General features: G+C 42.8%; 1 protein-coding gene across 2 annotated transcripts in view; it reads left to right on the top strand.

Moving 5' to 3' along the window:
• BCAR3 (BCAR3 adaptor protein, NSP family member) overlaps positions 1–27,788 on the top strand; it is an 84,367-nt gene that overhangs the window by 15,590 nt on the left and 40,989 nt on the right. For both annotated transcript variants that reach the window (XM_028732701.2, XM_077928448.1), the window contains exons 2-3: positions 6,417–6,744; positions 18,727–18,766. In XM_028732701.2, coding sequence (XP_028588534.2) covers positions 6,425–6,744; positions 18,727–18,766 — 360 coding nt within the window. In that variant the 5' untranslated portion in view covers positions 6,417–6,424. The remainder of the gene's footprint in view (positions 1–6,416; positions 6,745–18,726; positions 18,767–27,788) is intronic.

The following is a 27,788-nucleotide window of genomic DNA, read 5'->3' as shown; positions in this document are numbered from 1 at the left end:
TTTAGGATCAGTATAGAAAGCTATTTTGCTTTACCCTAATAATGGCACAACTGAAGCAGGTCATAGTAGGGAATAGGAGCCAGAGACACCTTAGGCTTCATAGAACAGTTAGATGGGTAGGCAGACTAAGGCCCGCGGGCCAAATCAGGCCCAATTGCCTTCTAGATCCGGCCCATGGATGGTCTGGGAATCGCCGCGTGGATCGCCAGCACGCACGCGTTCTTTCCCTCTCCCTCCCTCTTCCTCACATGGCGGTGGCGCCTCCTCGCTCCCTCCCTCCTGGGTTCTTCCCGCCCTGCCTAGAGGAGAAAGGGGGCTGGGCTTTGTTGGTGCCAGCAGCAGCAGTGCTTGAGTGGCCGCCATTTTAAGCAGCCCCTTTCCAGAGCCCTTTCGCGTGCCACTCATTGTCCTGCCTCCAGCCCCTGCCACTCGCAAGACACAGGTAAGCAGCCACTGGGGCTCATGGTGCTCTTGCATAATTTCTCCCCCCCACCACCAAAAAAAATAGTCCGTCCCCCCTGCTGAAAGTTTGCTGTCCCCTGAGTTAGATTGTGGAAACTTAGCTGATCTTAGCCTAGCCCGTATATGGATGGAAAACTACCTGTGAATTTCATGTAGGCTGCTCTGAACTTTCCAAAGGATGGATGAGGCATATGTTGTAAGTGGTATCCTTAGACTCAAACTGTGTGTGAAAGGAGTTCATCTGGTACCCGAATGTCTTTTAAAATAATCTTAGTCATTCTTCCTCCTATCGATGACAAATTTAATTGCAAATGAGTTACCTTAATATGTTTGGCTCCACAACATCATTTCCTTTAATATAGTTATTCCCATATTGCAGGCAGTGGCTCCTGCCAATCTACATCTTCAGAAATATCAAGCAGCCCTTAGCGTTGTGCCATTTCACAATTCAGGTGTGTGGGATTTGATGTTTTTAGTGATTCTATGTATAAAAACTCTTGGCACAGATTAAAAACAAGCACATCTGGGAGAAGGTTAGGCCAAAACCATGCTCCCTGATGTGGTAGCTTTGTGGGCAATAAGTTTTAGATGCTTGGAGACAGTGATAATGTGATGTCTACCACAACCCCCAATCTGCATTCTCAAGTTGCAGGGTCCCAGCAGTGCCAGACTATGTTTAGTTTGAATAAGTGGATTGGCTGGCAAATGCATCTGTGGTGGAGATAGATTTCAGCCCAAGTCTTCCAGATCTAAGTGTAACTTTCTACCCACAGACTATAAACTTAACTGCTGGTGTAACAACCTGTTTCTCTGTGAGTTTTGAGGTTTTAACTTCTTTTATCTCTTCCTTGTAGCTTTCTGTCAACAAAACTAGCCTTAGGGTTAATGACCATGCTGCAGATATAATTCTACTGTGACATGTTGGGGAAAAGAGATACAAAAGAAGCAAACTAAAATAATACTTTGTTGTTTTTGGAATCTGTTTTTGTTATGGTTTTAGGCATTCCCCCAGCTAATAAGAGAACATGTTTCTAGAGATGCAATTTAAGTCGTTTCAAGGTTTTGTTTGTTTGTTTGTCCCAGAGCCGAATCCCATTTTTATTTGATCTGGATCCCAGTATTATCCAATTTCATGACCCAGCAGTGTCTGCAAGATGCAAGGCTGAAATAATAAAGATTCACTCTTCCAAACTTTGATCAGGTCAGCTCTGTGTACACTTGTTCAATGATCCTGCACCATTGGACTAGCTACTTGGTTCACACATGTTCTTGGTGGTGCAATTAAGTAATTTTAGATTCTTTACTTCCCTGATGTTGGGAAAGATGGAGGGCACAAGGAGAAGGGGACGACAGAGGACGAGGTGGTTGGATAGTGTTCTCGAGGCTACCAGCATGAATTTGACCAAACTGCGGGAGGCAGTGGAAGACAGAAGTGCCTGGCGTGCTCTGGTCCATGGGGTCATGAAGAGTCGGACACAACTAAATGACTAAACAATAACAACAACAATATTCTTTACTTAATGCTCTTTCTGCGGGGGCGCTCTTTTGATGGTAGCATGTATTAATTCGCTTCAAAATGTGATAAACTAGCTCTTGTACATTTTGGGAGCACCTTTTTCTTCTGTTTTGTGAGGCACTGGCCTTCTGCCCCAAAGTCCTGCCCTGATCACTGTGTGATCAGTAAGTGGGAAGCTCTCATTGGAAGTCTTGCTCTTCATGAGGAAGTAGCACCCCACCCACCCCCAAGATGTTCGTCATCCCTGCCTTGGAATGTTTGAATGTGGAACAGGAAATAAGGTGTATGTGGAATTTTTTATTTTATTTTTTTTGCTCCCTAACTGAGGACAAGAGTGAACAAAAAGATAGCCCTAGATACTGGCGTAAAACTTTCAAAAGGGTGTGATGGCATGTTTAACTTCATTTCAAACAACCTTGCCAAGAAGCAGTCAAATCAAAGAAGATAAGGAGGGCAAGGACACTAATGATCTCACTTGAATGTTTGGGACTGTGCTTTGCAAACTTTTAATGAGTGTAGATTGAACCACAGTACTGGCATTCAAGAAGATTTAACAGTCTGCTTCATAACTTTTCTTGTGGTTTGTAGTACCTAAGCAGTGATGTCACTCCAGTCTATCCCTGTGGGTGTGCCCAACAACCAGAGTTTTGATGATTGACATGAGTCTGTAGTACTTCATACCTGCTGGTTTCCTGAATGGACTCGAAACTGATTAACAATGACATACATTAATCATTATCCAACAGGCTCCTTACATTGCATTTATTCTGTTTACTCTAACATTCTAAGGAAAACAGGGGGGGAAAACGCTTTCCTGGGGTTATTTTTGTAGTCATTTTCTTGATGAAAATAATAACGTGGAAAGAATGTATAAGCATGTCTACTCAACCAACATTGGTGGGTTTCCCAGTCCACACCTTGATTCATCACCAGGTTGCCAACTCATCAGGAAAAATACCCTGTGATATCACTTGTGCCTTTTAAATAGCAGCTTAACATGTAGAAATCAGTGTGAACAGTTGTAAAGCATGGAGATAAATGGTCTTATTTTGGAGGCTGGTTCAAAAGTTGGTAGCTTTAACTGGAGACATCATGGAACTCCTAGATAAAAATTGTACCAAGTGACCTTAGTTCTCAGAGTTTGAAGCTTTGTAGTTGATCGCACTTCAGCAAAGACATGCAAAACTTGTTCCCATATCTTTTTGTAATAAACCCCTCCAGCATCTTGATCCAACCTTTGAAGCTGGTTGACTGAGCTGACACTGGCAGAGAAAGAAGAAAAGAGTATTTCCTAGCAAATCTGCTTTTTCAGCAATACTCATCTCTGAATTTAATACTATATCCTTTAAGGCATTTTGAGATCTCCCAGCTGTGTAGTGAACAACTTCTACAACTGCTTAGACTCAGCAAAAAGCCATATCTGTGAACATTTTATGCTGGTTGCCTTTATTAGTAAGCAAGTCTTGATGTTTTCGTGCTGGGATATTGGTTTGCATGGGGAATTCCCTCCAGGGGAGGAAGATTCCTTCTTGAGCCTCCTGTAAGGGTTACATAAAACCGTAGGCCAGGATTCACTTAACAAACCCTGTTGGTAGAAGCCCCATGCAAGGGTTTGGGCTTGCTCAAAGGGGCTCCACTCCACACACTCCTGAAATTGGCTTGTTGGGAGGAGGACTCAGGAAAACCCCCAGAAAAACCAGGGAAAGGGGGATAATTTCAACTGGCAAGCTAATATGCTTGCACAGGTGGGATGTTCAACATAGTGTGACATTGAATTCCACCCATGGTGTTTTTAGGATAAAGTGTTGCAGGAGTGTGTACCTTAAGGGGAATAACACAGAATATGAATAACCCTCTTACAGTGTAATTCTGTACATGTGTACCCGGCAGTATATTCCATTTAGTTCAAAGGGGTTTACTCCTAGGTAAGTGCAAATAGAGTGCAGCAGCTACAAATAGTAGAGCTGAGGAGACATGTATGAGAAAAACATATGAGAAAAGTACACGAGAAGGTAATTTTGTGACCTATTTTACACTGAGAACACTTAACTTTACCATGGGATAAATGCTACAGGTTTTTCTCCCAGCTCAGAACTCAGATTTTAACAGTTGCATAAAATGGATATTATTTCTTTTGGTGTTACCCACAACTATCCCTGCCCTCCATTCATTTCAATCAGATGTTTTGATTTGTGTTGGCATTTGGATGCTTGCAACTGACACCTCTGTTATGTCCTTGCCTACTTCTGCACCCTATTTACCGTATTTTTCGCCCCATAGGACGCACCTAATTTTTTTTTTGGGGGGGGGGAAATAAAGAAAAAAATTATCCCCCCCCCCCGGCACGGGGCAGGCGTGCTATCCGCAAGCCTAGGGAGCCACGCCGGTCTCCCCAGGCTTGCGGAGAGGTGCGCGAAGCCCGGGCGTGCTCTTCAGCGTGCACCAGGCTTCGGAATGCAGGCAGCTCTGCGCCACCCTCCAGAGGCTTTGCACCGGGATCCGGAGGGTGGCGCAGAGCTGCAGGAAGCCTGGGAGCGCAGGCAGCTCTGTGCTACCCTCCGGAGCCCCACGCGGCTTTGCGCCCAGCTCCGGAGGGTGGCGCAGAGCTGCAGGAAGCCTGGGAGCGCAGGCAGCTCTGCGCCACCCTCCGGAGCCCCGCGCGGCTTCGCGCCGGGATCCAGAGGGTGGCGCAGAGCTGCAGGAAGGCCGGGAGCACAGGCAGCTCAGCGCCACCCTCCGGAGCCCCGCGTGGCTTCGCGCCGGGATCCAGAGGGTGGTGCAGAGCTGCAGGAAGCCTGGGAGCGCAGGCAGCTCAGCGCCACCCTCCGGAGCCCCGCGCGGCTTCGCGCCGGGATCCAGAGGGTGGCGCAGAGCTGCAGGAAGGCCGGGAGCACAGGCAGCTCAGCGCCACCCTCCGGAGCCCCGCGTGGCTTCGCGCCGGGATCCAGAGGGTGGTGCAGAGCTGCAGGAAGCCTGGGAGCGCAGGCAGCTCAGCGCCACCCTCCGGAGCCCCGCGTGGCTTCGCGCCGGGATCCGGAGGGTGGCGCAGAGCTGCAGGAAGCCCTGGAGCGCAGGCAGCTCCGCGCCACCCTCTGGAGCCCCACACGGCTTCGCGTCGGGATCCGGAGGGTGGCGCAGAGCTGCAGGAAGCCCGGGAAAGCCTGCATTCGCCCCATAGGACGCACACACATTTCCCCTTCATTTTTGGAGGGGAAAAAGTGCGTCCTATAGGGCGAAAAATACGGTATATCATTGTAAGACTGCAAATCCTTGGCTGCAGGTTTTTGAGAAAGTCTCATTCCATTTGTCAAAGGTCTTTTGATCCAGCATAGACTCCTACAGGTAGAAGACAGGGACAGACTTTTTGCCAGTTCCTCCTTTCCTTGCATTCCCACTTCATTGTTCTGGAAGGGGCCCTACAGATTTTCAAGGGGATAGAGAATCTGAAAATTGCCTCCCCTGCTTACGCTGGAGGGAACATCCCATGAGCAGAGTTTTGCTCATAGGAACTCACGATCCAAGCATGTGTGTGCATTTTTTGTTGGCAGGCATTTAGATACATGAGCATACCTTTGCTTCTCAAGCCACTTTCTTGCAGCACTAAAGATATTTTTTTTCAAATGGCACCCCTTGCTGAGCTTAGATTTGTAATCTCTTAAATTGAGGATAGTCTGTACAATATCAGTCTTTTCTGACAGCTTAGCTGTAGTTAATGATTCTTGGCTGATGTTTGACCTGCTTAAAAACTTGGGGGTTAAAAAACAATTAGAAAGATAAATGTTTTCGGTAATAACAGCCTAACCTCCAGAAATCCTTCCGAACACTCACGTGTATGTTTTGAGTCTCCAGCCCTGGGTCTTGTCATGCATATTGATCCAATCCTATAAACCACTGTACTGGCAAAGCATTGTGTAAGATATTACGCCAGTGGATGAGACCAGTATACAATTGCAGCTTGGTGAGCTGAGCTGCTCTCACGTTGGATATCAGAGCAATAGTCGCCATTGACACTACTATTGCAGATTTCCCTCTTGTTTTACAGAATTTTCAGTTACCTTTATAAGTAGCTATCAGGGATGACTGAGTGGTTATCAACAGCTACCCATGTTGTTCCTATTCCAACTACACTCTTCCATCTAAATTTTTTCAAAGTCTTGCCAGTGCAGTGTTGACTTGGAAGTCACAGCAGCTACTGTGGTGAAAGCCAGGACACTAGAATCTAAAACTGGGTATATTTGTGGCAGCCTTTCTTGCTTTCAGAGCTCTCAGTTGCCAACCCTTAATTTTAGGGATATACTCTTTCTTTTTTCCTTTATGAATCTAATATACATGAGCAACTTGAATAGAAACAATTGATCCATGATTTAGCCTACCCTGATCCAAGAAGTTAGCTTTGGTGTTTCTCTAACTTCCACCATGCACAACTTTTGTTTTCTAGAATTAAGAATGATAGCAGCTGGGAAATTTGCAAGTCTCCCAAGAAATATGCAGATGAGCCATGAGTTCTCGCTGGCATCTTCTATGGACCTTTTGAGCAGCAAACCATCTCTGGCAGACCATCGCTCCCATACCTGTCAAGATGTTTCCATTCATGGCACCCTTCCGAGGAAGAAAAAAGGGACCATTCCTGTTGGACCCTGTGATGTTTTTAGCCACATGGGGACTTCGCCATACTCCAAAGCACATCGACCCCAAGAACCTTTGATGCAAGGTGTTATAGGGGAGTATTTCCAGAAAAACCACAAGAGTGAGAACTTCCACCACAGGTAAATCATGTTACATTTTAAACCTGCTGTGGGTACTACCTAAGTTTATTGGTATTTCTAGTGATGCTTAAAATATTGCAATGCATAGGTGAACACATATTTGTTTATGCTCATCATAAGTAAATATGCTGTCCTTTTACAGATGTTGCTTTATTTGCTTGCTTATAGCAGCCATTCATATGTAAATAACTTGAACTTTTTTTTTTTTAAGTGAGTAGCAGGCACAGTGGCAGAATAAAAGTAAACCATCTTGCTTCCCCTGCCCATGCCTAAAACGACCGTATCTATTGGCTCTCTTTTCTCTATGCATAGCCCTGAGAGGAACCAATATTACATTTGATGCTCATCCTTTTTAGCAGTAACTGTAGCAATGTGCTCCTTTTGCAGTGCCCAGTTGTTCTTTCTTATGCATTGCGGTTAACAAGGGAAATGATTTTTAGCCTTAAAAAAAAAAAAAAAAGACTAGCAGATGTGTCCGTCTTTCATCTCTCAAACAAAAGCAGCAGGCATCTGTCACATAAATTGCTTCTTTGTCTGTTTTGGCCTCCGTTTGCAACAGCATGTCTTGTTTGGTTAAACATCTTTAGTTTTGATTTGACACATTGGGAGCTCTGTCTCATTAGAGATCCAGCTAGAGGTCTCTGCGTTTGGGGACAGGAAAGTGAAGTTGGCATAAAAAGACTGGGTTGTGTGCAATGTTAGTTATACTCTGAGTAAAAAAAGTAAAGGTAAAGGACCTCTGACAGTTAAGTCCAGTCGTGAACAACTCTGGGGTTGTGGCATTCATCTTGCTTTACTGGCCGAGGGAGCCGATGTTTGTCCGCAGTTTTTCCAGGTCATGTGGCCAGCATGACTAAGCCGCTTCTGGCAAAACCAGAGCAGCGCATGGAAATGCCGTTTACCTTCCCGCCAGAGCGGTACCTATTTATCTACTTGCACTTGACGTTCTTTCGAACTGCTAGGTTTGCAGGAGCTGGGACCGAACAACGGGAGCTCACCCCGTCGCTGGGATTCGAACCACCGACCTTCCGATTGGCAAGCCCTAGGCTCAGTGGTTTAGACCACAGCACCACCTGCGCCCTGAGTAGACCCATTGAGTAGACCCATACTCTGAGTAGACCCATTGAAATGAATGGATGCGGCCAGTTTAGACCCATTAATTTCTGTGGATCTACTCCGACTAAAGCATAGTTAGAAGAATTCATTGACATCACCATGTTGCAAATATTTATTCCAAAACTTAGCAGCAAAAGGCACAATCCACAAAACTTTCTCCCTTGCCATGTACCAATGGAGGCAGTTGAGTCCTGGCAAACCGCTGGCATACCTGGCATTGGAAGCACATGGGGTGCAGCTGCTGTGCAGCAGCTGCTCCTATTGCTGTGACTGGCTACAGCAGCTGCTCTTGGACTGTCCAGGAGCTAAGATGCTACAGGCTGAAGACTGCCGCCTGAGAGCTTTTGTAACTGAGTTGTACAGTCTCTGAATACCTGAAGTCTGACTAGGTTGGGTGTGTCATCGCTTCACCCTACAGCAAGGTCTAGGCAAGGTCGGAAAAGATGGGTACATTCCACAAGGGCTTGGGCCCAGCCCAGGCTGCAACCCATCACTGTGAGGAAAACCTCTAAGGCTGTGCTTTGTCATGCTTGAGGATATTTATGCAGATGTGTGTATCATTGTGGGATGGCCATTTCTAGTATAATCTTGTGGTTTTGCAGAAAGCAGCATTCAGACAGAACAAACAACTTTATGAATGTTTTGCTGCTCATCTAGGACCTTCTCTAGAACAGAGAGTGAACACTGGAAACTCTAGGGGTAGTAATCTGATATGCAGAGGGATGTGTGCCTCCTTACGTTATACTTTGAACTCTATTGCACAGGAAACAGGCTGATTGCCAATCTTTTAAAAAAAGGAAGAGGGAGAATTCAGTAGATTACAGGCTGGTCAATCTGACTTCATTACCAAGGAAGATGCTAGAACAGTGGTTCCCAATTAGGGGTCCAGGGATCCCTGGGGGTCTGTGGAACGCACACAGGGGGTCCGCGGCCCCATCCCTTGCCTCTCCCACAACTAATTTTTTGTCATTTTTGCATGGTAATATCACAAATTTTATAGTCCGTGTTTTTTAGTATACCTAAAATCCTTTGCTACCCCACATTTTGTTAAAAAAAATGCTTTGTAGAGCTAACTACCATAGAGTTATCAAAATTTTCAAAAGTAAGGGGTCTGTGGCTTGGCTTTTGAAAAATAGGGGGTCCTCAGTAATTATCTAATTGGGAACCACTGTGCTAGAACATAAAGTCCCAATAAGCATTTTGTTGTAAGCATCTTCATAACAATGCAGTGATTAGCAGAAAGCCTACCATGGATTTGTTGAGTGTAACTTCTGCCTGATACCCCTGCCTCTCTTTGGGTTAGTAGTGTAGTTGATTATGGAAATGTGGTGGATGTAATTTACCTTGATTTCAGCAAAGTTGGTTGGAAAACTATACTCACAGATCACCAATGGTTTCTCATCAAACTGAAGGGTGGTTTCAAACTGAGTACTGCAGAGCTCTGTTCTAGACCTGGTTCCCTTCAACATTTTTATCAGCTCCTCAGATGAAAGCGATGGAGGGGATCTTTATTCAATTTTGCAAATGACGCAAAACTTCGAGGTATCTTTTCTTAGTCTAAAATGTTTTAGTTTGCTCAACTTGGTACTTGGATTGTTAATGCCAAGTATCTCTTCACCACGGAACTCATTATTCAACTTTTCCTTAAATTATGGTAGCCACAAAGTACTATAATGTGGGACAGTGGTGGGTGATGTGTTCCTCAGTAATATTGCTTACCACGGTCCAACAGCTATTGAGTCACCAAGGGAAGGTTGTGGAATCCTTGGCTCTGGAAGCTTTTATAAAGTAGCTGTGTATAATCATCTCTTGAGTGGTTTGTGTTAATCCTATTTTCCATGCAGGTGGATAGACTTCAGATGGTGAATGCTGGAGAGAGAGAAGGGTGTGGGAATCGGTTGACTTCTAGAGACCTATTTGGACAATAGTTCTATAGATCTGTGATAATACATCTTTTAAAATACGGTGTTACATTTACTGCACTGTAAAGAAGAAAGAATGGCTTGCTATTATAAGTGAGGTACTGTTTCTCCCTGAACTTTATAATTTGGCTTTGAAAAGGGCTTGAAGAACAAGCAGTCCAGATACTAGAAATCACAATGTTAACAGTAAATATATGGGTTTTTTTTTGTTGTTTAATGTCAACTTACGTACATGAACTTTGATTGAGTTCAGACACATTTTGTAAACATCCAAGTGCGACTTACATTCGGTCTACCAGACCCCAAATTTTTAAGCAATGTGGACTAAAGTTGCTTCTGGGGCTCCTCCCGGATTAGGGCCCCTGAAGCTTAAGCTTCATTAATTTCATAGTAGACCCGCCCCTGTGTTTCCCTCCATGTGATCTCAGTTGCGTAGGGACAGCAGATTAGCACATGCTCACCCTGTGTGTGTTATTGTCTGTGCCCCCACCCTCACACTTGTCAACCTGTCAGGGGAAGATCTGAAGGGGGAAATCCAGCTGAATGGATTGTAAGCTGTCTCCATGAGCTGCATGATTGGCATGTGCAGGATAGAGCCTACACATGTCATTGGATATATCCTCTTCAGACCGTCCTCTACCACGTCAACAGTGTTTGGGAGGAGCTGTCATGGAGTACAGTTGTGTGGTGCAGGGTGCATGGCCCTTGCTGTGCGAGTCTTCTTGATTGAGATCACATGGAAAGAAATGCCCTAAGGAGGGGGCTTATTGTTGTTGTAGAGCAACCTTATCAGAAGGTTGCTGCTTGTTTGAGCTGGTTTATGAACTTATTGCCTTGTCTAACTTTTGCTATTTTACTGGATGGTACAAATAGGCAGAGATACTATCAGAAGAAGAATGCTCTGCTGCTGGATTTCACAGGCCTTCTTTCACGTAAGCAATCTAGTGTGTTGATATAGTGGGGTAAAAGATTGCACTTATGTCCCCAAGCAAGCAAGCAAGCAAGAATGTAGCTGTTTAAGCATATTGTTTATTATAAATGCAGGTGACTGTTTAGCTTGTACATAAACAGTGGTGTTTTGTGCAGCCTTGGCAGTTGGAAATTGGGAACAGGGCAGGCATAGATTTTGCTTAACCCAGGATAATAATTCCAAACTCTTCCTGGGCACAATAGTGTGCCCTAAGTTTAGTGTGTCTTAAAATTTAATTCACAAACGCCTAGGATGCCCCCCCAAAAAAACTCGCCTGCCGACACAAAAGACCGTTTGAGTCACTGTTCTCCTCTTTAAAGAAAGAAACATATGAAGTAATAAAGAACATTCCTAAGCATATATGAAGTAATAAATAACAGTCCCAAGTATCTGGCATTTGCAAGCTTATATGGTGAACATTATGCTGGTGCTACATGCTTTTCCACTTTCACCATCAGTATAAACAAAGCAGTCTTGTAGTTTTAGAGTGCTTGAGATGCAGAGGTTTGCCTTGAGTTGCCTTTATTGACACATTGGGCCAAATCTCCCTTTTGCTGCCAGTGCTCAGATATATGCCTTTTATATATTTTTGTATCACCACTCTGAGGCCTTTATGGAAAAGGGTGGTATATAAAATTATTTTACATAGTAAATGTAAAATGCCTTATCAGTAGTGGCACCCTCCCTGTGGAACACCCTCCCTTCAGATGTCAAGGAGATAAAGAACTATACAACTTTTAGAAGACACCTGAAGGCAGCCCTGTATTGGGAAGTTTTTAATGTTTGACGCTTTATTAAGTTTTATATATTCTGTAAGCCGCCTGGAGTGAATGGGGAAACCCAGCCAAATGGGCAGGGTATAAACAATAAAATTATAAATAAATAAATAAATAAATAAATAAGACATGCACAAAAGAAATAATACCCAAATCATCAAAATGCATCAGCAGTTTAGTATGACGTTTATATTTTGACACTTGTCCCTTCCAAAATATATTTGAAATGGGGACATTATAGCTTCCTCATTGTCACTCTCATATGTTTTCCTTTTTGATGCTCTGTAAAATACATATCCAAGCACATGAAGCAGACATGCACGTTCTGTTCAGGCATGTGTCCTGGGCTGCAGAATGTAAAATCAGTCCTGAGAGAAGTTTTTGTTACTGGCATATCTGAGAGCACATGTGGTTTGTGAGCTATGGCAGAGTATTTTCAGCTTTATAACTTGTGTACATTACAGTTTTATTGAAATCTACCTCTGAGCACGTTCCTGAGGAGGCTTGACCAAACCAAGTGTCCTGATTTCAACTGTTGTTGTTTGGCTCTGTAACTCTTACCGTAAACCTGTAGAGTTGATTATGTAGTGCAAAAATTCAATTTGGCTATAATTCAGGAATGCTCTGGTTGCAAAATCATGATACATATTTTTAAATGCAAATATACACTGGCACTCTAGAGCGAAAGTAATGCATAACAGAACTTAACTCACATTACAAAGACATTAAAATCGAGAGAGAAGCAGGGAAGAAAAATGCAAGTAGGTCTCTGGAATGCGCAGTGCCCTTCAGGCAACTTATGCATACGGATTTCAATTTTTTTTAAACTTTATTTAAAAATTCCTTTCTTATCTCATGATGCTCAGTCAAGTCATCATTCAGTATCAGCTACTCAAGTATTTAAAAGTATTTCAAAAGTGCATAGCGAAGAACGGTTGCTGCGAGAATGCAGAGACATAAACTTGTTGATAATTTTGTCCTGGAAAGATTTATGGCTATTTAAAAGGAGCAAGCATGCTTGTTAAAGGAGGGGGTATAAGCGTTTGAAACACCCAGGGCTTGTTTAATTCTGAGAGCACTGATGTGCACATTGCTTTGCAAATGTCCATCAGCTACATGGATAATTGAAGCACCAGCTATATTGCTTAGGAAGCTCTGCCGCAGCAAGTGAATGGTAGAAATTATTTTGAGATCAGCTGGGACAGGGGTCTGCAACCTTTAAGACAAAAAGAGCCACTTGGACCCGTTTCAGAAGAAAAAAAAACTGGGAGCCGCAAAACTCGTCATTATAAAAATAACTTTTTTGTCACTTTTTTATTATTTCTTTGTTTGACCCCTCAGAATTACTCCTCCTCATAGAAATAAACGTTAAATTAACAAGTTACCTTTTTGTGTGTGTGTGTTCTTCACTCCCCTTCAAAACAGTGACCAGCATACATGCCCCCTTTCAATGCAGTGACCAGCGTACATGCCCCTTACAATGTAGCGGGCGGGCGGGAAGGTGACATCGGGACGGTGCGTGACTAACGCATGCACCGCCCCCATGCGACGTCACAGCCAGTACAGCGCCCGCCACAGTGGGGAGTGTCGGGGTGCACAATGCGCCTCCTCCCCTCGCTAGTATCTGCCCAGGAGCCGCGGCAAAGGTGTAAAAGAGCCACATGCGGCTCCGGAGCCGCGGGTTGCAGACCCCTGAGCTGGGAGTTCTACTGCTTTGGACCTCAACAAAATAGAAGGCAGGCTCATTAGGTGACTCAAGACTGCTTGGTAGGCATTGTCTCCTGGCTCTTTGACTTCATGCCAAGCTTCCCTAAGCCTCATCTGACTTGGAATCTTGGAGTTGGAAGGTAACTCAAAGGTCATTTATTCCCACTCCCTGCCAATACAGGAAATTACTGTTGCAGCACCATTTGGTAACGCTGTGTCCATTGCTGATGTAAAAGAGGAGCAAAATGGGGAGGGGTAGAGGGAGAGCATAACTTGGAACCCTCAGGCATGAATAACTTCCATTCTGACCTCTTGGCATTTGAGATCACTTATTTGCATTTCAGCTAAAAAGAAAAGAAAAGTGAATTTTCAGAGAACTGGAAGCCACAAACAGTTTCCTATGAGCACAGTGTGGTCTGTTGCAATGTTGGTATATAGAGTTCACATACCAGCATTCTTCTTTGGTAGATGGATAAGATACCCTGTTGACCTTGTTGGGATTTGATTTGGCGTTTGAATCCTAATGTATTCCTGAAGTCTTGGTTGCACATACAGGTATAGTTTGGCAAATGCTCAAGTCGGGCCATGTAAGTCCAGTCAAGGTCCTTCTGCACCTTAACTGCAAACATCCTAACACCTGCTGTTCCCCACACCACCCCTGACATGCAGATTGTGTACAGGAGGAGTAGAGCTGCATGCTGGGAGCTTGGGAAAAGTAAGCACAGTGACACCAAGGAACGATTTGTAATGGCCTGCCCCAGAACTGCAGTAAGTTCAGAAGCTGCTGGCAGCGAATGCTCTACTGAAGCTCTATAGGAGTTCTGTTTGCACAGTGCAGGTTTGAATGGTATTATAAGGAACTTAATGAACAATATAGTTGTCCCCCAAACACTTGGTTCTTCTGTTTTAAAAAGGCTTCCAAGATCCAGCTTCACTGCAATGCTCTGTGTCTTAGCTTTCACATTTTGCTCTGGTGATTCTAAGTCTGGGTAGGGGAAGCCTTTCAAATTCGTTTTACACTTACACGCTTACTCAGTTTCAAATCTCCTGAACTAGTGACTGACACACACACACACACACACACACACACACACACACACGGACAACTCTTTACTTGTGAAATGAGCACATGCCATGTACTCGAGGAGTGGTATGTGTTGGTTAACTTAATTGACAAATACCAAAATGCCAAAGAATGCATTCTCATCTCAAGAGATTTATGCATCTAAGAGTCCTCAGAATGAGCATTGATAATGAATTGGAGTCCAGCTGTGAAGTGCTTGGTAGATGACAGAAGTGGAGCTATTTGAAACCTAAAGGAAACTGCTTTTTAGCTTTTATTTTTGGTGTGGTAATACTGTTCAAAGACTGTATTCAAATATTGTGTGCAAAATGCAGTGCTAAAATGCTATAGATTATTGTAACCAGTAGAAATGTGAACTAAATTTACTTGATGCAAAAAAGTTTTCTTGGATCAGTCTTGTGATGAGCCACTTGCCCATGTAATGTTATGTAACTCTTTATGCATGATCCTGCTGAAGGGGTTCTGAAATTCCACTGACACGTGGTGGTTATGTGCCCTAGTTGTTTACAGTTCTCTGTTTGAATGGTTGTGTGGTTCAAGTTGATAAAGAACCATAAGAAGGGAGAGCAGGGTTCTTGGAGCTGTGCATTGACATTCTGCACCTTGACAGCAGACCGAGCAGTTGTACAGGTCACCAGCTCAGTCATCCCCAATCAGTACTGAGAAGGACGTAAAAATAATACATTTAACCAGTGCTTTTTTCTGGGGGGATGCACAGGGGGACGCATACCCCTAAACTTTTTGTGAATCTAAGTTTGACCTCATTGAGGAGCAGTATTTCAATATGAGTAGGAAAATGAGAGTACCCTTAAACATTTTTTAAAGAAAAAAGCACTGCACTTAACCAACATCAGTTTTCCATAGGTTACCAAGGTGGTGCAAAGTGGTTTTCCCTTTTTACATGCAAATTCAATAAAAGGATATCGTAGTTTTCCAAATTTGTTTCATTAATTTCATTTTATTAATGTTCTCATCTTGTACATTAACAATATAAATTATGAACACAAATAAACTGGGCTGCCATCTATGGGACATATGTCTCAAGAAAGGTTCATTTTAGTGTGTGTGTATTTTTCATTTTTGCAGTCACATCAAAACTTTGTCAACTCAGATAGGGACATGGAGTGAAAATTGTTAATCAATTTTTGTATGTATGGAAGGCGAATATTTCTTCTTCCAGCACTGAAGCACCACACCAAGACTTCACCCTAAAAAGGGCTTACAACTGAGTTGTTCTCTGGATCCAGCACAACTGCAGTATGCTATCATACTAACAGTAATGTCCTTGCTGCTTTGAATAGAAATATCTTATTTAGGAGCAGGATTTGCAAGTCAGAGGTATGTGTGTGTGAGAGAGATGCTTAAAACTGGAGGGAAATGTTGATGCCTCCAAAAGGTTAGCACTCTAAAACATGGGTAGGCAAACTAAGGCCCAGGGGCCAGATCCGGCCCAGTTGCCTTCTAAATCCGGCCCACAGACTGGGAATCAGCGTGTTTTTACATGAGTAGAATGTGTCCTTTTATTTAAAATGCATTTCTGGGTTATTTGTGGGGCATAGGAATTCATCCCCCCCCCCCCCAAAAATAGTCCGGCCCCCCACAAGGTCTGAGGGACAGTGGACCGGCCCTCAGGTTAAGAATAAGAAAGTTTGCTTATCACCTCCTCTAAGGGCAAGCAACATTGGGGTGTTTTGCCTCTAGTGTGCAGTTTCTGAGTGTCTGTGATGTCACCCCAAATAGTTCCTAAATTGATGCTATTCTTCAATTGAGAAGCTGCTTTTTGTTATAATTGTTCTCTTATCTTCTAAAGAACAAAACATCTTTTCCTTTCCAATGCTAATGAGCTCCTCTCTACATCAAATGCTCTTTTGTTGACATGGAAATAAGACTTATCTGATGACTGGGAAGCCAAACATACAGTGCAAACTCTACACTTGTGTGAGCCCCACGGCTTACTTGATTTCATCATATATGCAAGTAGAAAGCAGCCTGTAAGCAAACAGCAAAAGATACCCCAGGGAGGTAGTGATGTAGGTGGGTTCTTACAGAAAGTTAAGATCCCTTTTAACTAGGAACTTTTTATAATGCCAGATGAAAGATGGCTTATTAAGGCAGCGAAACAAGCTTTCAACTGCAACTGATACTCAAGGTCTCAATGAGCAGCTGTGTTTGAGCACAGTTGTAATCCTGTTGATTTATCTCCGGTGACCCCATAAACATGGCTAATTAGAATTGGTGGTAAGAGACTGTAACAGTGGCGGTTTGTTTTCTTTCTTGGTCTCTTTAATATGTTGCTTGCAGAGAAATAAATTGAGGGGGATTGTAGCTGATAACCTTAAGAGGCACTGCTCTGGGAATGTTTTCACATAGGTACGGAAGCCTGTAGCCAGCTGTCTTTGGTTTGTGGGGTGGGGAGATAGATGGCAAGTCAATATGAGAAAGCTTATTATCAGGCTTCCTCAAACTCAGCCCTCCAGATGTTTTGAGACTACAATTCCCATCATCCCCCCTTCCTACGTCTCTGGTGGACAGGGAGCTAAAACATGTTATTGCTCCCCAGTATGAGCCCACACATGGGGCAAATGGGAGACATTTGTATTTAATCTGGTCCAGTCTTCGTTTCTACCCTGAACTGGTACCTTACTCTACTCTGCTGCTACCTTAGTTTTGTATCCCAGCCAGGACAGAAGCTGTGCACATGTCGTTTAAGTCAGATGAGCATGAATACTGGACCTCAGTTTATAGACTTCTGGATTTTGGAGAGCTTAAAATAATCTTTTCTGAAACAATGCAGAGACTGGAAAACAGAATTCCTTATCAAATTGGCTCCAGAGAAAGTAAATTGCAGCCCATTAAATTTTTTTGAAATTGGATATCAAGTTACAAGCAGAAGATCAACTTAACAGACGTCTTCTAAGGAGATGCTTGTCATACAGAACAATCTGTCCTAAATGTGTTTACCGCAAAGTAAGGCCCTCAGATTTCAGTGGGATTTACTTTCATTGCCGCCTTAGACAAACAAACACATTCACAGCTGGCCCTCTTCATATTTACTCCAGAATAGATTAATTTGAACATCCAAATGAAACTTTCACAACACAAGATGTTGTGGTGCGGCACACTGAGTTGCCGTTGGAAGGGTGTGTTATAATACTTTTGTTACTGTTTGGCAGGATGACTGTAGTAAGCCAAGCTTCCTTTGGACAACCTATCCTTGAAGTAGCTTGATCATCTGTATCTCACTGCCAAGAGTTAAGAATGATTTTATTGCTCTTCCAAGTGCAGATATGTGATAAAAAGTGTGGTAGAAAATGCAGTAAAATGATAGCTTGTGTATGCAATTAATTTCTAGTTCTTGTGGTTCTGAAGAATTAAGACTATGGGTACAGTCCACATCTCATTTGTAACTTTTGGCATAGCTCACTGTTTGTTTGAATAGAACTAATACCATCCCATGCTTTATATAAAACCCATAGTCAACACAGTAAGTTGAAAGCAAATATAGAATTCATTCTATATTTCTGAAGAAGTGTCCATGCACACGAAAGCTCATACCAATAACAAACTTAGTTGGTCTCTAAGGTGCTACTGGAAGGATTTTTTTTTAATTTTGTTTCGACTACGGCAGACCAACACGGCTACCTACCTGTAAATAGAATTCGTTATTGCATCGTTTCCAGGCCTACCTCATGTGTTATCTCAGGAGTTTCTTCTTTTGAGTTAAGAAATCCATAGAAAGGGCTTCAGTTACTTTTGTGTGTTTATTTTCAATATGTGTTGACATTTTGACAATCCAAACTGAATGTGTGCCACAGCTGTGATTTCTATTTCACTTGGGGAAGAGCTTGATCATCAGACACATTTAAAGGCCCTCTTAGATATATTCAACTTAAATGGCCCCTTCCCCAAAGTGAGAGACTACTTCTGTGATGGTTTCCCTTTATTATTACAACACAGTACAGTCCTGTATTTTTCTGATGTGTGCCTTTGATAGTATGGGTTCATTTACTTGAGCAGTTTCACACCTTCTTGCATCTGGTTTTTAAAGAGATATAAATGAGAGAGATGCAGTCTTCAGTATTTTTTTCCTATTTGGTCATGTCATTCTCATATAATCACTTTAAAAGGTGAGCATGAATTGTAAACAATCGCATAAAGTGGTTGTGTAAACTTGTTCTAATTCTGCCTTTGAATACGATAAGATGAACATGATCATGATGCACATAGTATGTGAATTATAACAATGGCAGATAAATAAACAGATGCTCTACAGTTCCTAAGCTTTCAATTTGTGTGTGTAGTGTGTTGCATTATTCATGCCACTTGATCCAAAAAGCAAATAAAATGTTGATTTTGTTCTAAATCAGACAAAACCTTTGTACTCATTGCTGTACTTCTCCTTTGCAGAGATCAGAATGCTATGGACCCAGCTATGGAGTATGTAAAGGTATGAAATATTACTTAATTACTTCCAAGTCCCTGTAAAAAAAAAAAGGCTAAAATTCATTATCTTATTAGTAAATGCCAATAATTGCAAGTGTATCTCTTCTCTGGTTCATTGTTCCACAGTATTATGGTGATTTGATTCTTAAGGAAAAAAGGGGTAGCTAATTAGAGTGCTTGTATCAAACAAGTAGAAAGTAGATAAGGTCACTTTGTGACCTTGGTAATTAATCAGCACTATCACTAAGGGCTTTTTCATTTTCTTTTGATTATATTCCAGTATTCATGGTCTTGCATCTGCAGTTTGATCCCTAGTGCCACAAACTGCATTGGCAACAGGGCACTTTGAGTAGAGTCAAATACTGACCTATGTAGGAAAAGGGAACATTTTGTTTTTATGTTTATACTTTTTAAAAATACATTTTGTTTATATATTTATATAAACAATCTTTATATGCCATTTGATGGCTTTACAAAAATTTAAAATAGAACATTAAAATTATTGATAAAAACAGTTTATTTGAAAGCAGTCAAAAGATGATTAAAAACAACAGTAGCTAAAAACACATGTAAGCTTCTACATGTCTGGAATGGCTTGCTTGAACAAAAAGCAAAAACAAAACATTTTAAGCAGGCACCAAAAAGAATACAGGAAAGACACCTGCCTGATGTCAATAGACAAGGAGTTCCAAAGTTGTAGGTGCTGCCACACTAAAAGATTGACTTACAGGTGTGGAACAGGTGTTATGAGGCATCTGTAATAGTGCCAGTTCCACAGATAGATAGCACTGGGGATTGAATAGTTCACAGCCACACCACACAGCATTTCAACCAGGGGTCAAAAAGCACTCTCCTGTTAACGCTTCCTGGACTTGGTCCTGTAGACAGGACTGGAGCCACTGTAACACACCGCTCTAATTCTCTTCCCGCAGAGCCAGTCCAGGAAGATACCATGGTCAATGACAGTGGTTTTCAACCAGTGAGCCGTAGCACCCTGGGGTGCCTTGAATGACGGTCAGGGGTGCTTAGGCAACACGGGCCTCTGTCCCTCTTTCCTTCTCTGATGCCCTATTGCGTCTCTGTCTCCCAAAGGAGTGCACAGCTGTTTGTTGCAGCAGCCCTGGCTACAAGCTCTCCAGGCGAATGAAGCCTCTGGTGCTAGCCAGGGAGGAGGCACCTCTCTTTGGGGTGGGGGCAGCTCAGAGACTGGGTTGGTAGCCACCCAGAGGACTCCCAAGGAGAGAGGAGAGGAGGCTAAGGGAACACCCCGCAAGGGAGGGTGTTCAAAAAGGGGTGAGGGGCTGCTGGCTCTACAGGCAAGGGCTTCTGGGGCTCAGAGCCTGTTTCCCCACAGAAAGAATGTAGTTGGTCAAGGGAGCCGTGGACTCAAAAAGGTTGAAAACCCCTGGTCAATGATATTGAAAGCTGCAGAAAGACCGAGAAGCAGGAGCAAGATTGCCCTCATTCTCCTTGGCCCTACTCTCTGTAAAGGTCATCCATCAGAGTGACCATGGCCAGAACTCAACCCATATCGAAATTGATCTAAATACTGATTTAATTCTGCTGAACATTATTAGTGTATAGTTTTGATATTTTATAGTGTTTCAAATTGCTTCTCTATGTTTTAAGCCACTGTGGGATATATTTTATTTCTATAAATAAAATTCTAGAAGGTGCAATTCTAGAAGGGAGTCATTTTTCGTATGTTGTGAGGCCATCATGTAAAAGGCCTTTAAAAAATGTCCTAGGCCTTACAGGCTGATAAGTTACTGCATCACACTTGGAAGCTGCTGCAACAACATTATTAAATGTTTCTCCAATTGAAGCATCTGGCATGGGGTATGTGTTTAAGCGATTGCAGCCCAATAATGATAAAAAGGTTCCATATGTTATTTGAACTCCCTTTCTGAATGGGATGGAATCATACCATAAGTGTTGACAGTCAAACAATAGCACGGGCAGATCCTGAGGGTGCTCAGGTGTTTTTTTTATGTAACTAACTTTTATTCTCCCTTCGTTTTGTGTTAAAGTTGCACAAGAAGTGCAGTTGCAACTGAAGCACAAAGTCTGCTTGTTTTCCATGAGCTCAGAGTTAAATCACATTCTGGGCTGTCTGTTGGTTATCTTACCTCTTCCTTTCCGGTAATCTTTTTATAGAAATAAACAACTTCGATAAGAAGCTAGTCATAAAAATAGGCCTTCACCTGTAGCTCTGTGTACTTACTTGGGAGTAAGCACCACTCACAGCAAGTAATCATGAACAGATCAGACTGTTAGACAACTCCTGCTTGGTAGCAGAAAAGTCTCACTTCAGCAATTTGTGTCTTTTACACACGGCAGATTCCGTTCAGGGGTGTTGAAGGATGTGGTTTGGACTGATTCCAAATACATTAAGATGGGATGGGTTCCCTTCCAACCCGCTGGTGTCCCAAAAATGTTCTGTAGAGATTCCTGAGGCAGGAACCATAGCATGGATGAATGATGTCTTCATGACACATCAAGGGCGTGAGAGGATGTGCACGGGCTTATAGTCGCATATGTGCAATCAATGGATTTCACAGACGTCTGGGTAAATTATTCATTTGCTTAAAGCTGTAGGTCAGAGGGTCTCAGACTTTGACCCACCAGGCCAAACCCAAGTTTGGAGGTTAGCTATTGAAGCTTTCTCAAGTGTAACTAATGGGATATCTATGCAATAGTTCCTCCTAGTTTGACCCACTTTGAGAATGGTTCTCTGCATGTGACAGGAAGAGTAAAAGCTCTTGCAGTGATAAACCTTGGGACAGGCACATGGCAAGCTTTGCAGCATCTGCTATGGTGTGGATGCTATAGCTGTACCATATGTGTGCAAAAATTAGGAGTAGGTACAATGCTGTCACTTGTATCTCAACTTACTTTTTAATTTATTTATTTTTAATTAAAAGCACGGTTTCCCTGCTCTTAGATCTGTTCAGAAGTTTGAAGGCAGTAGCTAGTGGGATGGGGAGAACTTCCCTGAATAGGATTCCTAGTGTTTGTAGGGCAGGCCTAGAAAAGAGCTTTCCCCTTCCCCATAACTAGCAGAGTGAGAATAAAGAATGCAAATCAAAGGAATATTTGCAAATTTGTACTGCAAGCTTAAGAACCCAACTTCCTCATTTTCAATGTTTTTTACTTATAAAAATTAAATTTCTCATCAGTTCAATTCTTGCATTGGCCAGTTTCAGTCTTCTTTATATTTCAAAACATAGGAAGATGCCCTGTAGTACAGATTCTCTAGGTCTCAGCTCATTGCAACCCAGTCAGATGAGTGGGGTATAAACAATAACATTCTGTGTCTCAGTTTTCTCTGACTAGGGTTCCTGTTTCCATAAATGAGGGATCAGGATGAACTCAGCTCAAAGATTGCAGTGGCATGCTCAGTTGGTTATAGCAGGTGTTGACAACTCTAAGGTTGCAGGTTCGATCCCTGTATGGGCAGCTGCATATTCCTGCATTGCAGGGGCTTGGACTATATGATCCTCAGCATCCCTTCCAACTCCATGATTTTACAATTCTGTGTGGCATGGGGACATTCTGCAGTTTGTTTTAAGATTGCATGAAGATTATATGCTAGTAGAAATACTTCAGTATTTTCTGTTAGTGGTGGAACAATGGCAGAAGAGTCAAAACAACTAGTACCAAGCAACTTTTTCACCACCAACCTGATATAGGGTCACATAGTAGCATTTCATAGGATTAAGCCACTTAATCCTAAAATAGTGTTAGAAGAAGCTAGTGTTGTTCTGCCAAATGCCTAAGAATCTTGCCACCACTACTGGCCCACTTCCAGGTTGCTTTTCAGCAGCAGAAATATGGGTAAGATTCACTTCCACATCTTGGCGGGACAATGCAACGACTTGCTGGTCCGATGTTACTACTAAGCAAATAGTCATGGCATCTGCCTTCAGTGGATAAAGTGTGAACTTGCCAGACCTATTTGAGTGAAGATAAAAGTTTCTCCAGTTTTTAAGAAAATAATTACAGCCTGTATGTGTCTATGCAATAAACAGTACTGAGCTATGATGGCCATTTAAACTCTATTTATAGTCTCTATTTATAGTCTCATTTTGAACAATACCTTTCATCATCTGTGCTTTCCTCTAGTTTGACAAACGCTTCTCTGTGTCTCCGAAGCAAATTATTAGTCTTGCTTTTTGGATGTAAATTAAGAGCTCTGCCTTGGATACAGCAGTGGAGAGTGAAAGCAGAAGGAATTAATGTTGCTCAGGGATATTTTTAGCCTACTCATTTTTTCCTGTTGTTGCATAGATTCTTGGGGAGGAGGCATTCTTAATGGTTCTTTAGGTCGTATGTGTTAGCGTTAATAGCTGAATGCAAATGAATGCATTTTATAACCTCTAAAGTATTGATGCATTAGGTCATTCTGTGGATTAAAAAAGGAGGCTGCTAATTATACAAAAACCAGACTCGGGAACAAGCGAATGTACTGATCTGCTGGAGTCTCAGTACTGAGAAGTGGCCATATGACGAGGGCTTTTCCTTTGTTCTGTGTGCTCTGATGAAACTGGTCACAGTTAAATGGCTCTTTTAGAGTTGGGCTTTTATTCCCCAAGTGAAAACTGGCCAATCTTCTTTGGGATGGCTGCTTGCAAGGAGCTGTGAAAGAAAATCTGTATTTGTTCATGAAAGAGAAATGCTTTTTAATAAGGCAGAATAATAGCAACAGTCAGATGCACCTTAGAGGTTTTGTTTTATGTTTTGTTTTTAATAATATGGAAAGGCAAACTGGCTTCTAGAGGATTTCCTCACCCGTCTGCCTTTGCCTGAGACTGCACATGAGCAGCTTAAATGCCTTGTCTCTGTGGGGGAGAGCAGCTAAGGCAGTGCCAGCTGTGAGTGCAGAAGAGAACAGTACTGGAGCATTTGCAATAAAATTTGCAGAAGCGCTTTGGCACGGCCTCCCTCCTCACCCACTGTCAACACTGAAAATCTGTTTTGCATAGAAGAAGGTTTGTTTCTGCTGTGCATGGATCTGGAGAAAGGAAGGTGGAAGAATGAATCCCATCACTGCCTTAAAAGGAAATATTACTGTTGAATACTGATGTTGGGCGCAAGCTTTGAAGAATAGTTCTTTATAGATGACTTGGGGGAGGATTGTCTGATGGGATAGAACTGCGGAATTTATTACAGTTTCCCCAGAGATTACAGTCAGAAGGCATGTTCTTAGTTTTCCCACTGGCATCGCTGAGAGCACCTGTAGGGATGTAACTCTTCGAATTGCCAGTTGTTGAGGAATCACAAGCAGGGGAATGCTATTGCCCTTGTTTCCTGCGTGCAGGATTCCCAGAAGCACCTGGTTAACCACTCTGGGAAACAGAAGATCCTGGACTAGATAGGCCTTTGGTTTTCTCTTGCATCTGCTCCCAGTAAAGTGATCATAACAGGTTTCGTTTTCTAAAACATATATATCCAAATGTCATCTCATTTACTGTATACAATTCTGAACACATGTGGCAACATTTCCTGTCTGCATGAGTTGTTATTGTTGTTGTTGTTAGGATGTGGGGAGGGGAGCAGTGTATTAGCCTGTCGCTGTGTGGGCAGTTTCATTCAAGTGTAGTAGTAGCATATGAACATGGGTGCTAAGATAAGAAGATGCATCGAACCTCACTAGAAAGCCCGTTTCTAGTGTGAGGTGAAATCTAAAGATCTCTAGTGCACATGCAAGGAACATTTTAAAAAGTCACTCCCACAAAATATCCCCCAGCAGCAAAACAGGGACGATGATACTACCAAGGAAAGACTTAAATGAGGACTGCAAATGTACTGTCCACAGATTGGAAAAGTTGTGTTAAGCCCTTGCAACATAATAATGTACAGTTCTGAATTCACTTTCAACTGTGTGCAGAGAGGAACCAATCATGAAGTTCATATGGTCCCTTGTGATAATACCCAAGATACCCACTGGTAGAATTCTGTATTTTGTTGAAGAAGAACTACATGTTAGCCTTGCCCTCTTTCTCAGATGGAACCTTCCGTTCTAAGCTATTCTTTCACACATTGATTCTGGACAGAGAGAGCTTGGCCCCTGTGATTTTGGTATTGGTGCTCTCAAGACTGGATTATGCAGTTGCTCTGTGTGGGACTTCTCTGCGGTTTAACTTGGAAGCTGCAGCTGGTTCAGAATGCAGCAAGCTAGGTTGTGTTGACTGTGGTGCTCCATTGACATCACGTTTACTCATTCCTCTGCTAGAGGAGCTACACTGGCTGCAAACATGCTACGGGGAGCACTTCAAGTTTCTGCTTCTAGCATTTGAAACCCTAAACAACTTGGGACCATTATATCTAAGAGGCCACCTTGCCTACTCTGTCTCTGGCCAGCAACTGCACTCCTCATATGGGGCGCTGCTGAGAGTACCATATTCTCCATAGGTGCACTTGGCCTATACTAGAAACTGAGCTTTTAGGTTTGCAGCTCCAGCTCTCTGGAATCAGTTACCAGCTGCAATCAGACAGTGATGTTTAGGTGCCTGCTGAAGTCAAACCCATTCATTATGGAAGATCAGTTTAATATCTGATGAAATTGTTCAGCTGGGCGGCATTCACCTAAGGAGCCCCATCATGGAAGCTCTACAAGACCTTCTGCTTGAACAGGGGGGTTCCTTTCTCTGCCCTGTGCCCCCAACCCCAAAATGGCATGGAGGGGGGAGTTCACAAGAACCCCCAAAACAGCATATGTGTATGTGTGGGGATTGTTCAGTATGTCACATTCTGTTTTGCTGAAACGCTCGGGCAGATGGAATAATCACAGTAGCTTGACGTTGAATTCCACCCATTGTTGTTTTTTTGAGTTTGTATGGAAAGTTTTATTGTTTCGAAGTTTGCTGAACTGATTTTATTGTTCTTAGAGCTTGTGCACTCTTGTTTTTACCGTGGACATCACTTTGATGGCTTTATGCTGTGAAGCGGTCTCTAAATTTGTATAAGAATAATAAAAATAAGAATTGCCCCTGATGCCCATTGACCACCCACCCTCAGCCTCGTAACCCACCCACCCAGTTCCCGCCACTCATTGTTGGTTCTGCCCTTGCATTTCCTTTGGGAAACATTGATCCGCATGGCTTTGCAGCCCAGGCTGGTGTTTTATAGAGCCGACCTCCCCTGTAGGAAACATTGGTACTCATCTAGTGACATTTATTGGGTGGTAAATCAAGAGAGAACTGAGAGCAATTGCTTTTATTACTTTTGCCAAATTAAAGCTAAGCACATTTTTGCAACTCATTGGTTCTTTGGACAATGATTGCACTCGTGACCGGTTACCGGCACTAATCTTCTTGCCATTGTGGGTCACACACCCACATCTCAGATTAATGTTTGTGCCAAAAAAGATAAACTGAAACAGTTTCTCTGTTGGACACGGAAGGTTGGCTTTTTCTGAAGCTCATCTCTTTGACAGTACTAGATTTTAAAAAAGGGTCATATGAAATCTATTAAGAATGGTGCTTCGTGTGAATCACGAATGGCTCTGAAAATTGAGTAGAGAACACCTTGCTAACTGTTTCAAATTATTTGTAGTTTATATTTTGCTCTTGTAGAGTAAGTACCTCTGTAAAGGTTCTCACACCCTTTACAAACTTCAGTTCCCATGATTTTTTGGAGGAAGCCATGGCTGTTAAAGTGTTATAAGAGTGCTTTGAATGTGTGATATGGATGTGACCTTAGAAAATAAAGAAATAACCAATACATAAATATATGAACATGACCAAGCACTGTTTTATTTTTAAAACCAAATATAGGAACATCACATTCTTGTAATAAGGAGCCAGTGTGGTGTAGTGGTTAAGAGCGGTAGTCTCGTAATCTGGGGAACTGGGTTCGCGTCTCCGCTCCTCCATATGCAGCTGCTGGGTGACCTTGGGCCAGTCACACTTCTTGAAGTCTCTCAGCCCCACTCACCTCACAGAGTGTTTGTTGTGGGGGAGGAAGGGAAAGGAGACTGTTAGCCGCTTTGAGACTCCTTAAAGGGAGTGAAAGGCGGGATATCAAATCCAAACTCTTCTTCTCTTCTAAGGATATCCTATCCAAATTTCATTTTATCAAGCTTTAGAGTGATGCATGCCTGTTCTGGAATCTGCACATCATCCACAGTTGCGCCATTTAGATTCTCTATACATATTTAAAGTGCATGAAGGTAACCGATGATGGAAACTAGGAGGCAACAACTTTAAACAAGCATAGGTATATAAAATGAGAGTTGTCATAGTGATCCATAGTTAAAAGTAGAAGTTGACAAATGTGTCCTCTTTTTTTTGGGTCTTCAGAATATGGCAACCCTACTTGGCAGGCACGACAATGCTTCTGCTTCTATCTGCCCTTTCCTTGTGATGCTGGTAGCCTTAAGCACTGCTATGATTGTCCATCCCACTTGTCCAGGGTGCAAGCCTGGACAGTGTGTATGAAGGTCCTGGGCTGCCCAGATGACAAGACCCCCTCTCTGTCTTGATGTGGTCCAAAGAAAAGCAGAGCAAAATGTTTGGCCCCAGCTTGGCTGCAGGAGTTGCTAGAAGGAGGCATACAAGGCACAATCCAACTGTCTTAGGGACACCACTCCAGGTTTGTGTAGGGTTTACTCCTTAGCCTTTTCTTCTCCCAAAGATGTCCCACAAGGCAGTGGGTTCAGGTTTTTCCTCGGGGTTTACTCCCAAAGTCTTGCACAAAGTATAGCTGCAAGGCAGCAGAGGTTTAGAATCAGAATTTTCCTTCTTCTAGATGGGGCTACCTTCCCAAGTTGATGAGCCCCATCTGCCCCTCAGTCCCCTATTAATCTAAAAAGGGATATGTATAGACCCACAAACGTTCAAGTGTGTGTGTTTTAATTTTCAATTTAACTGCTCAGTCTTATTTAAACTTCTGAAAATGGCAGACCAAGGCAGTAATTGACAGGTGACTTATATTGAAATGGTTGAACATAAATCATTGTGGTTTAGCTGTTGCTAGATCCACTTATGCAATGTTCCTTGTGGTAATACACTGCCCTCTAGTGT

This window comes from Podarcis muralis, chromosome 5 (assembly GCF_964188315.1).
Source record: "Podarcis muralis chromosome 5, rPodMur119.hap1.1, whole genome shotgun sequence".
Lineage (NCBI taxonomy): Eukaryota > Metazoa > Chordata > Lepidosauria > Squamata > Lacertidae > Podarcis > Podarcis muralis.
Note: the sequence above shows the minus strand (reverse complement) of the source record. Positions and strands in the feature narration are given on the sequence as shown.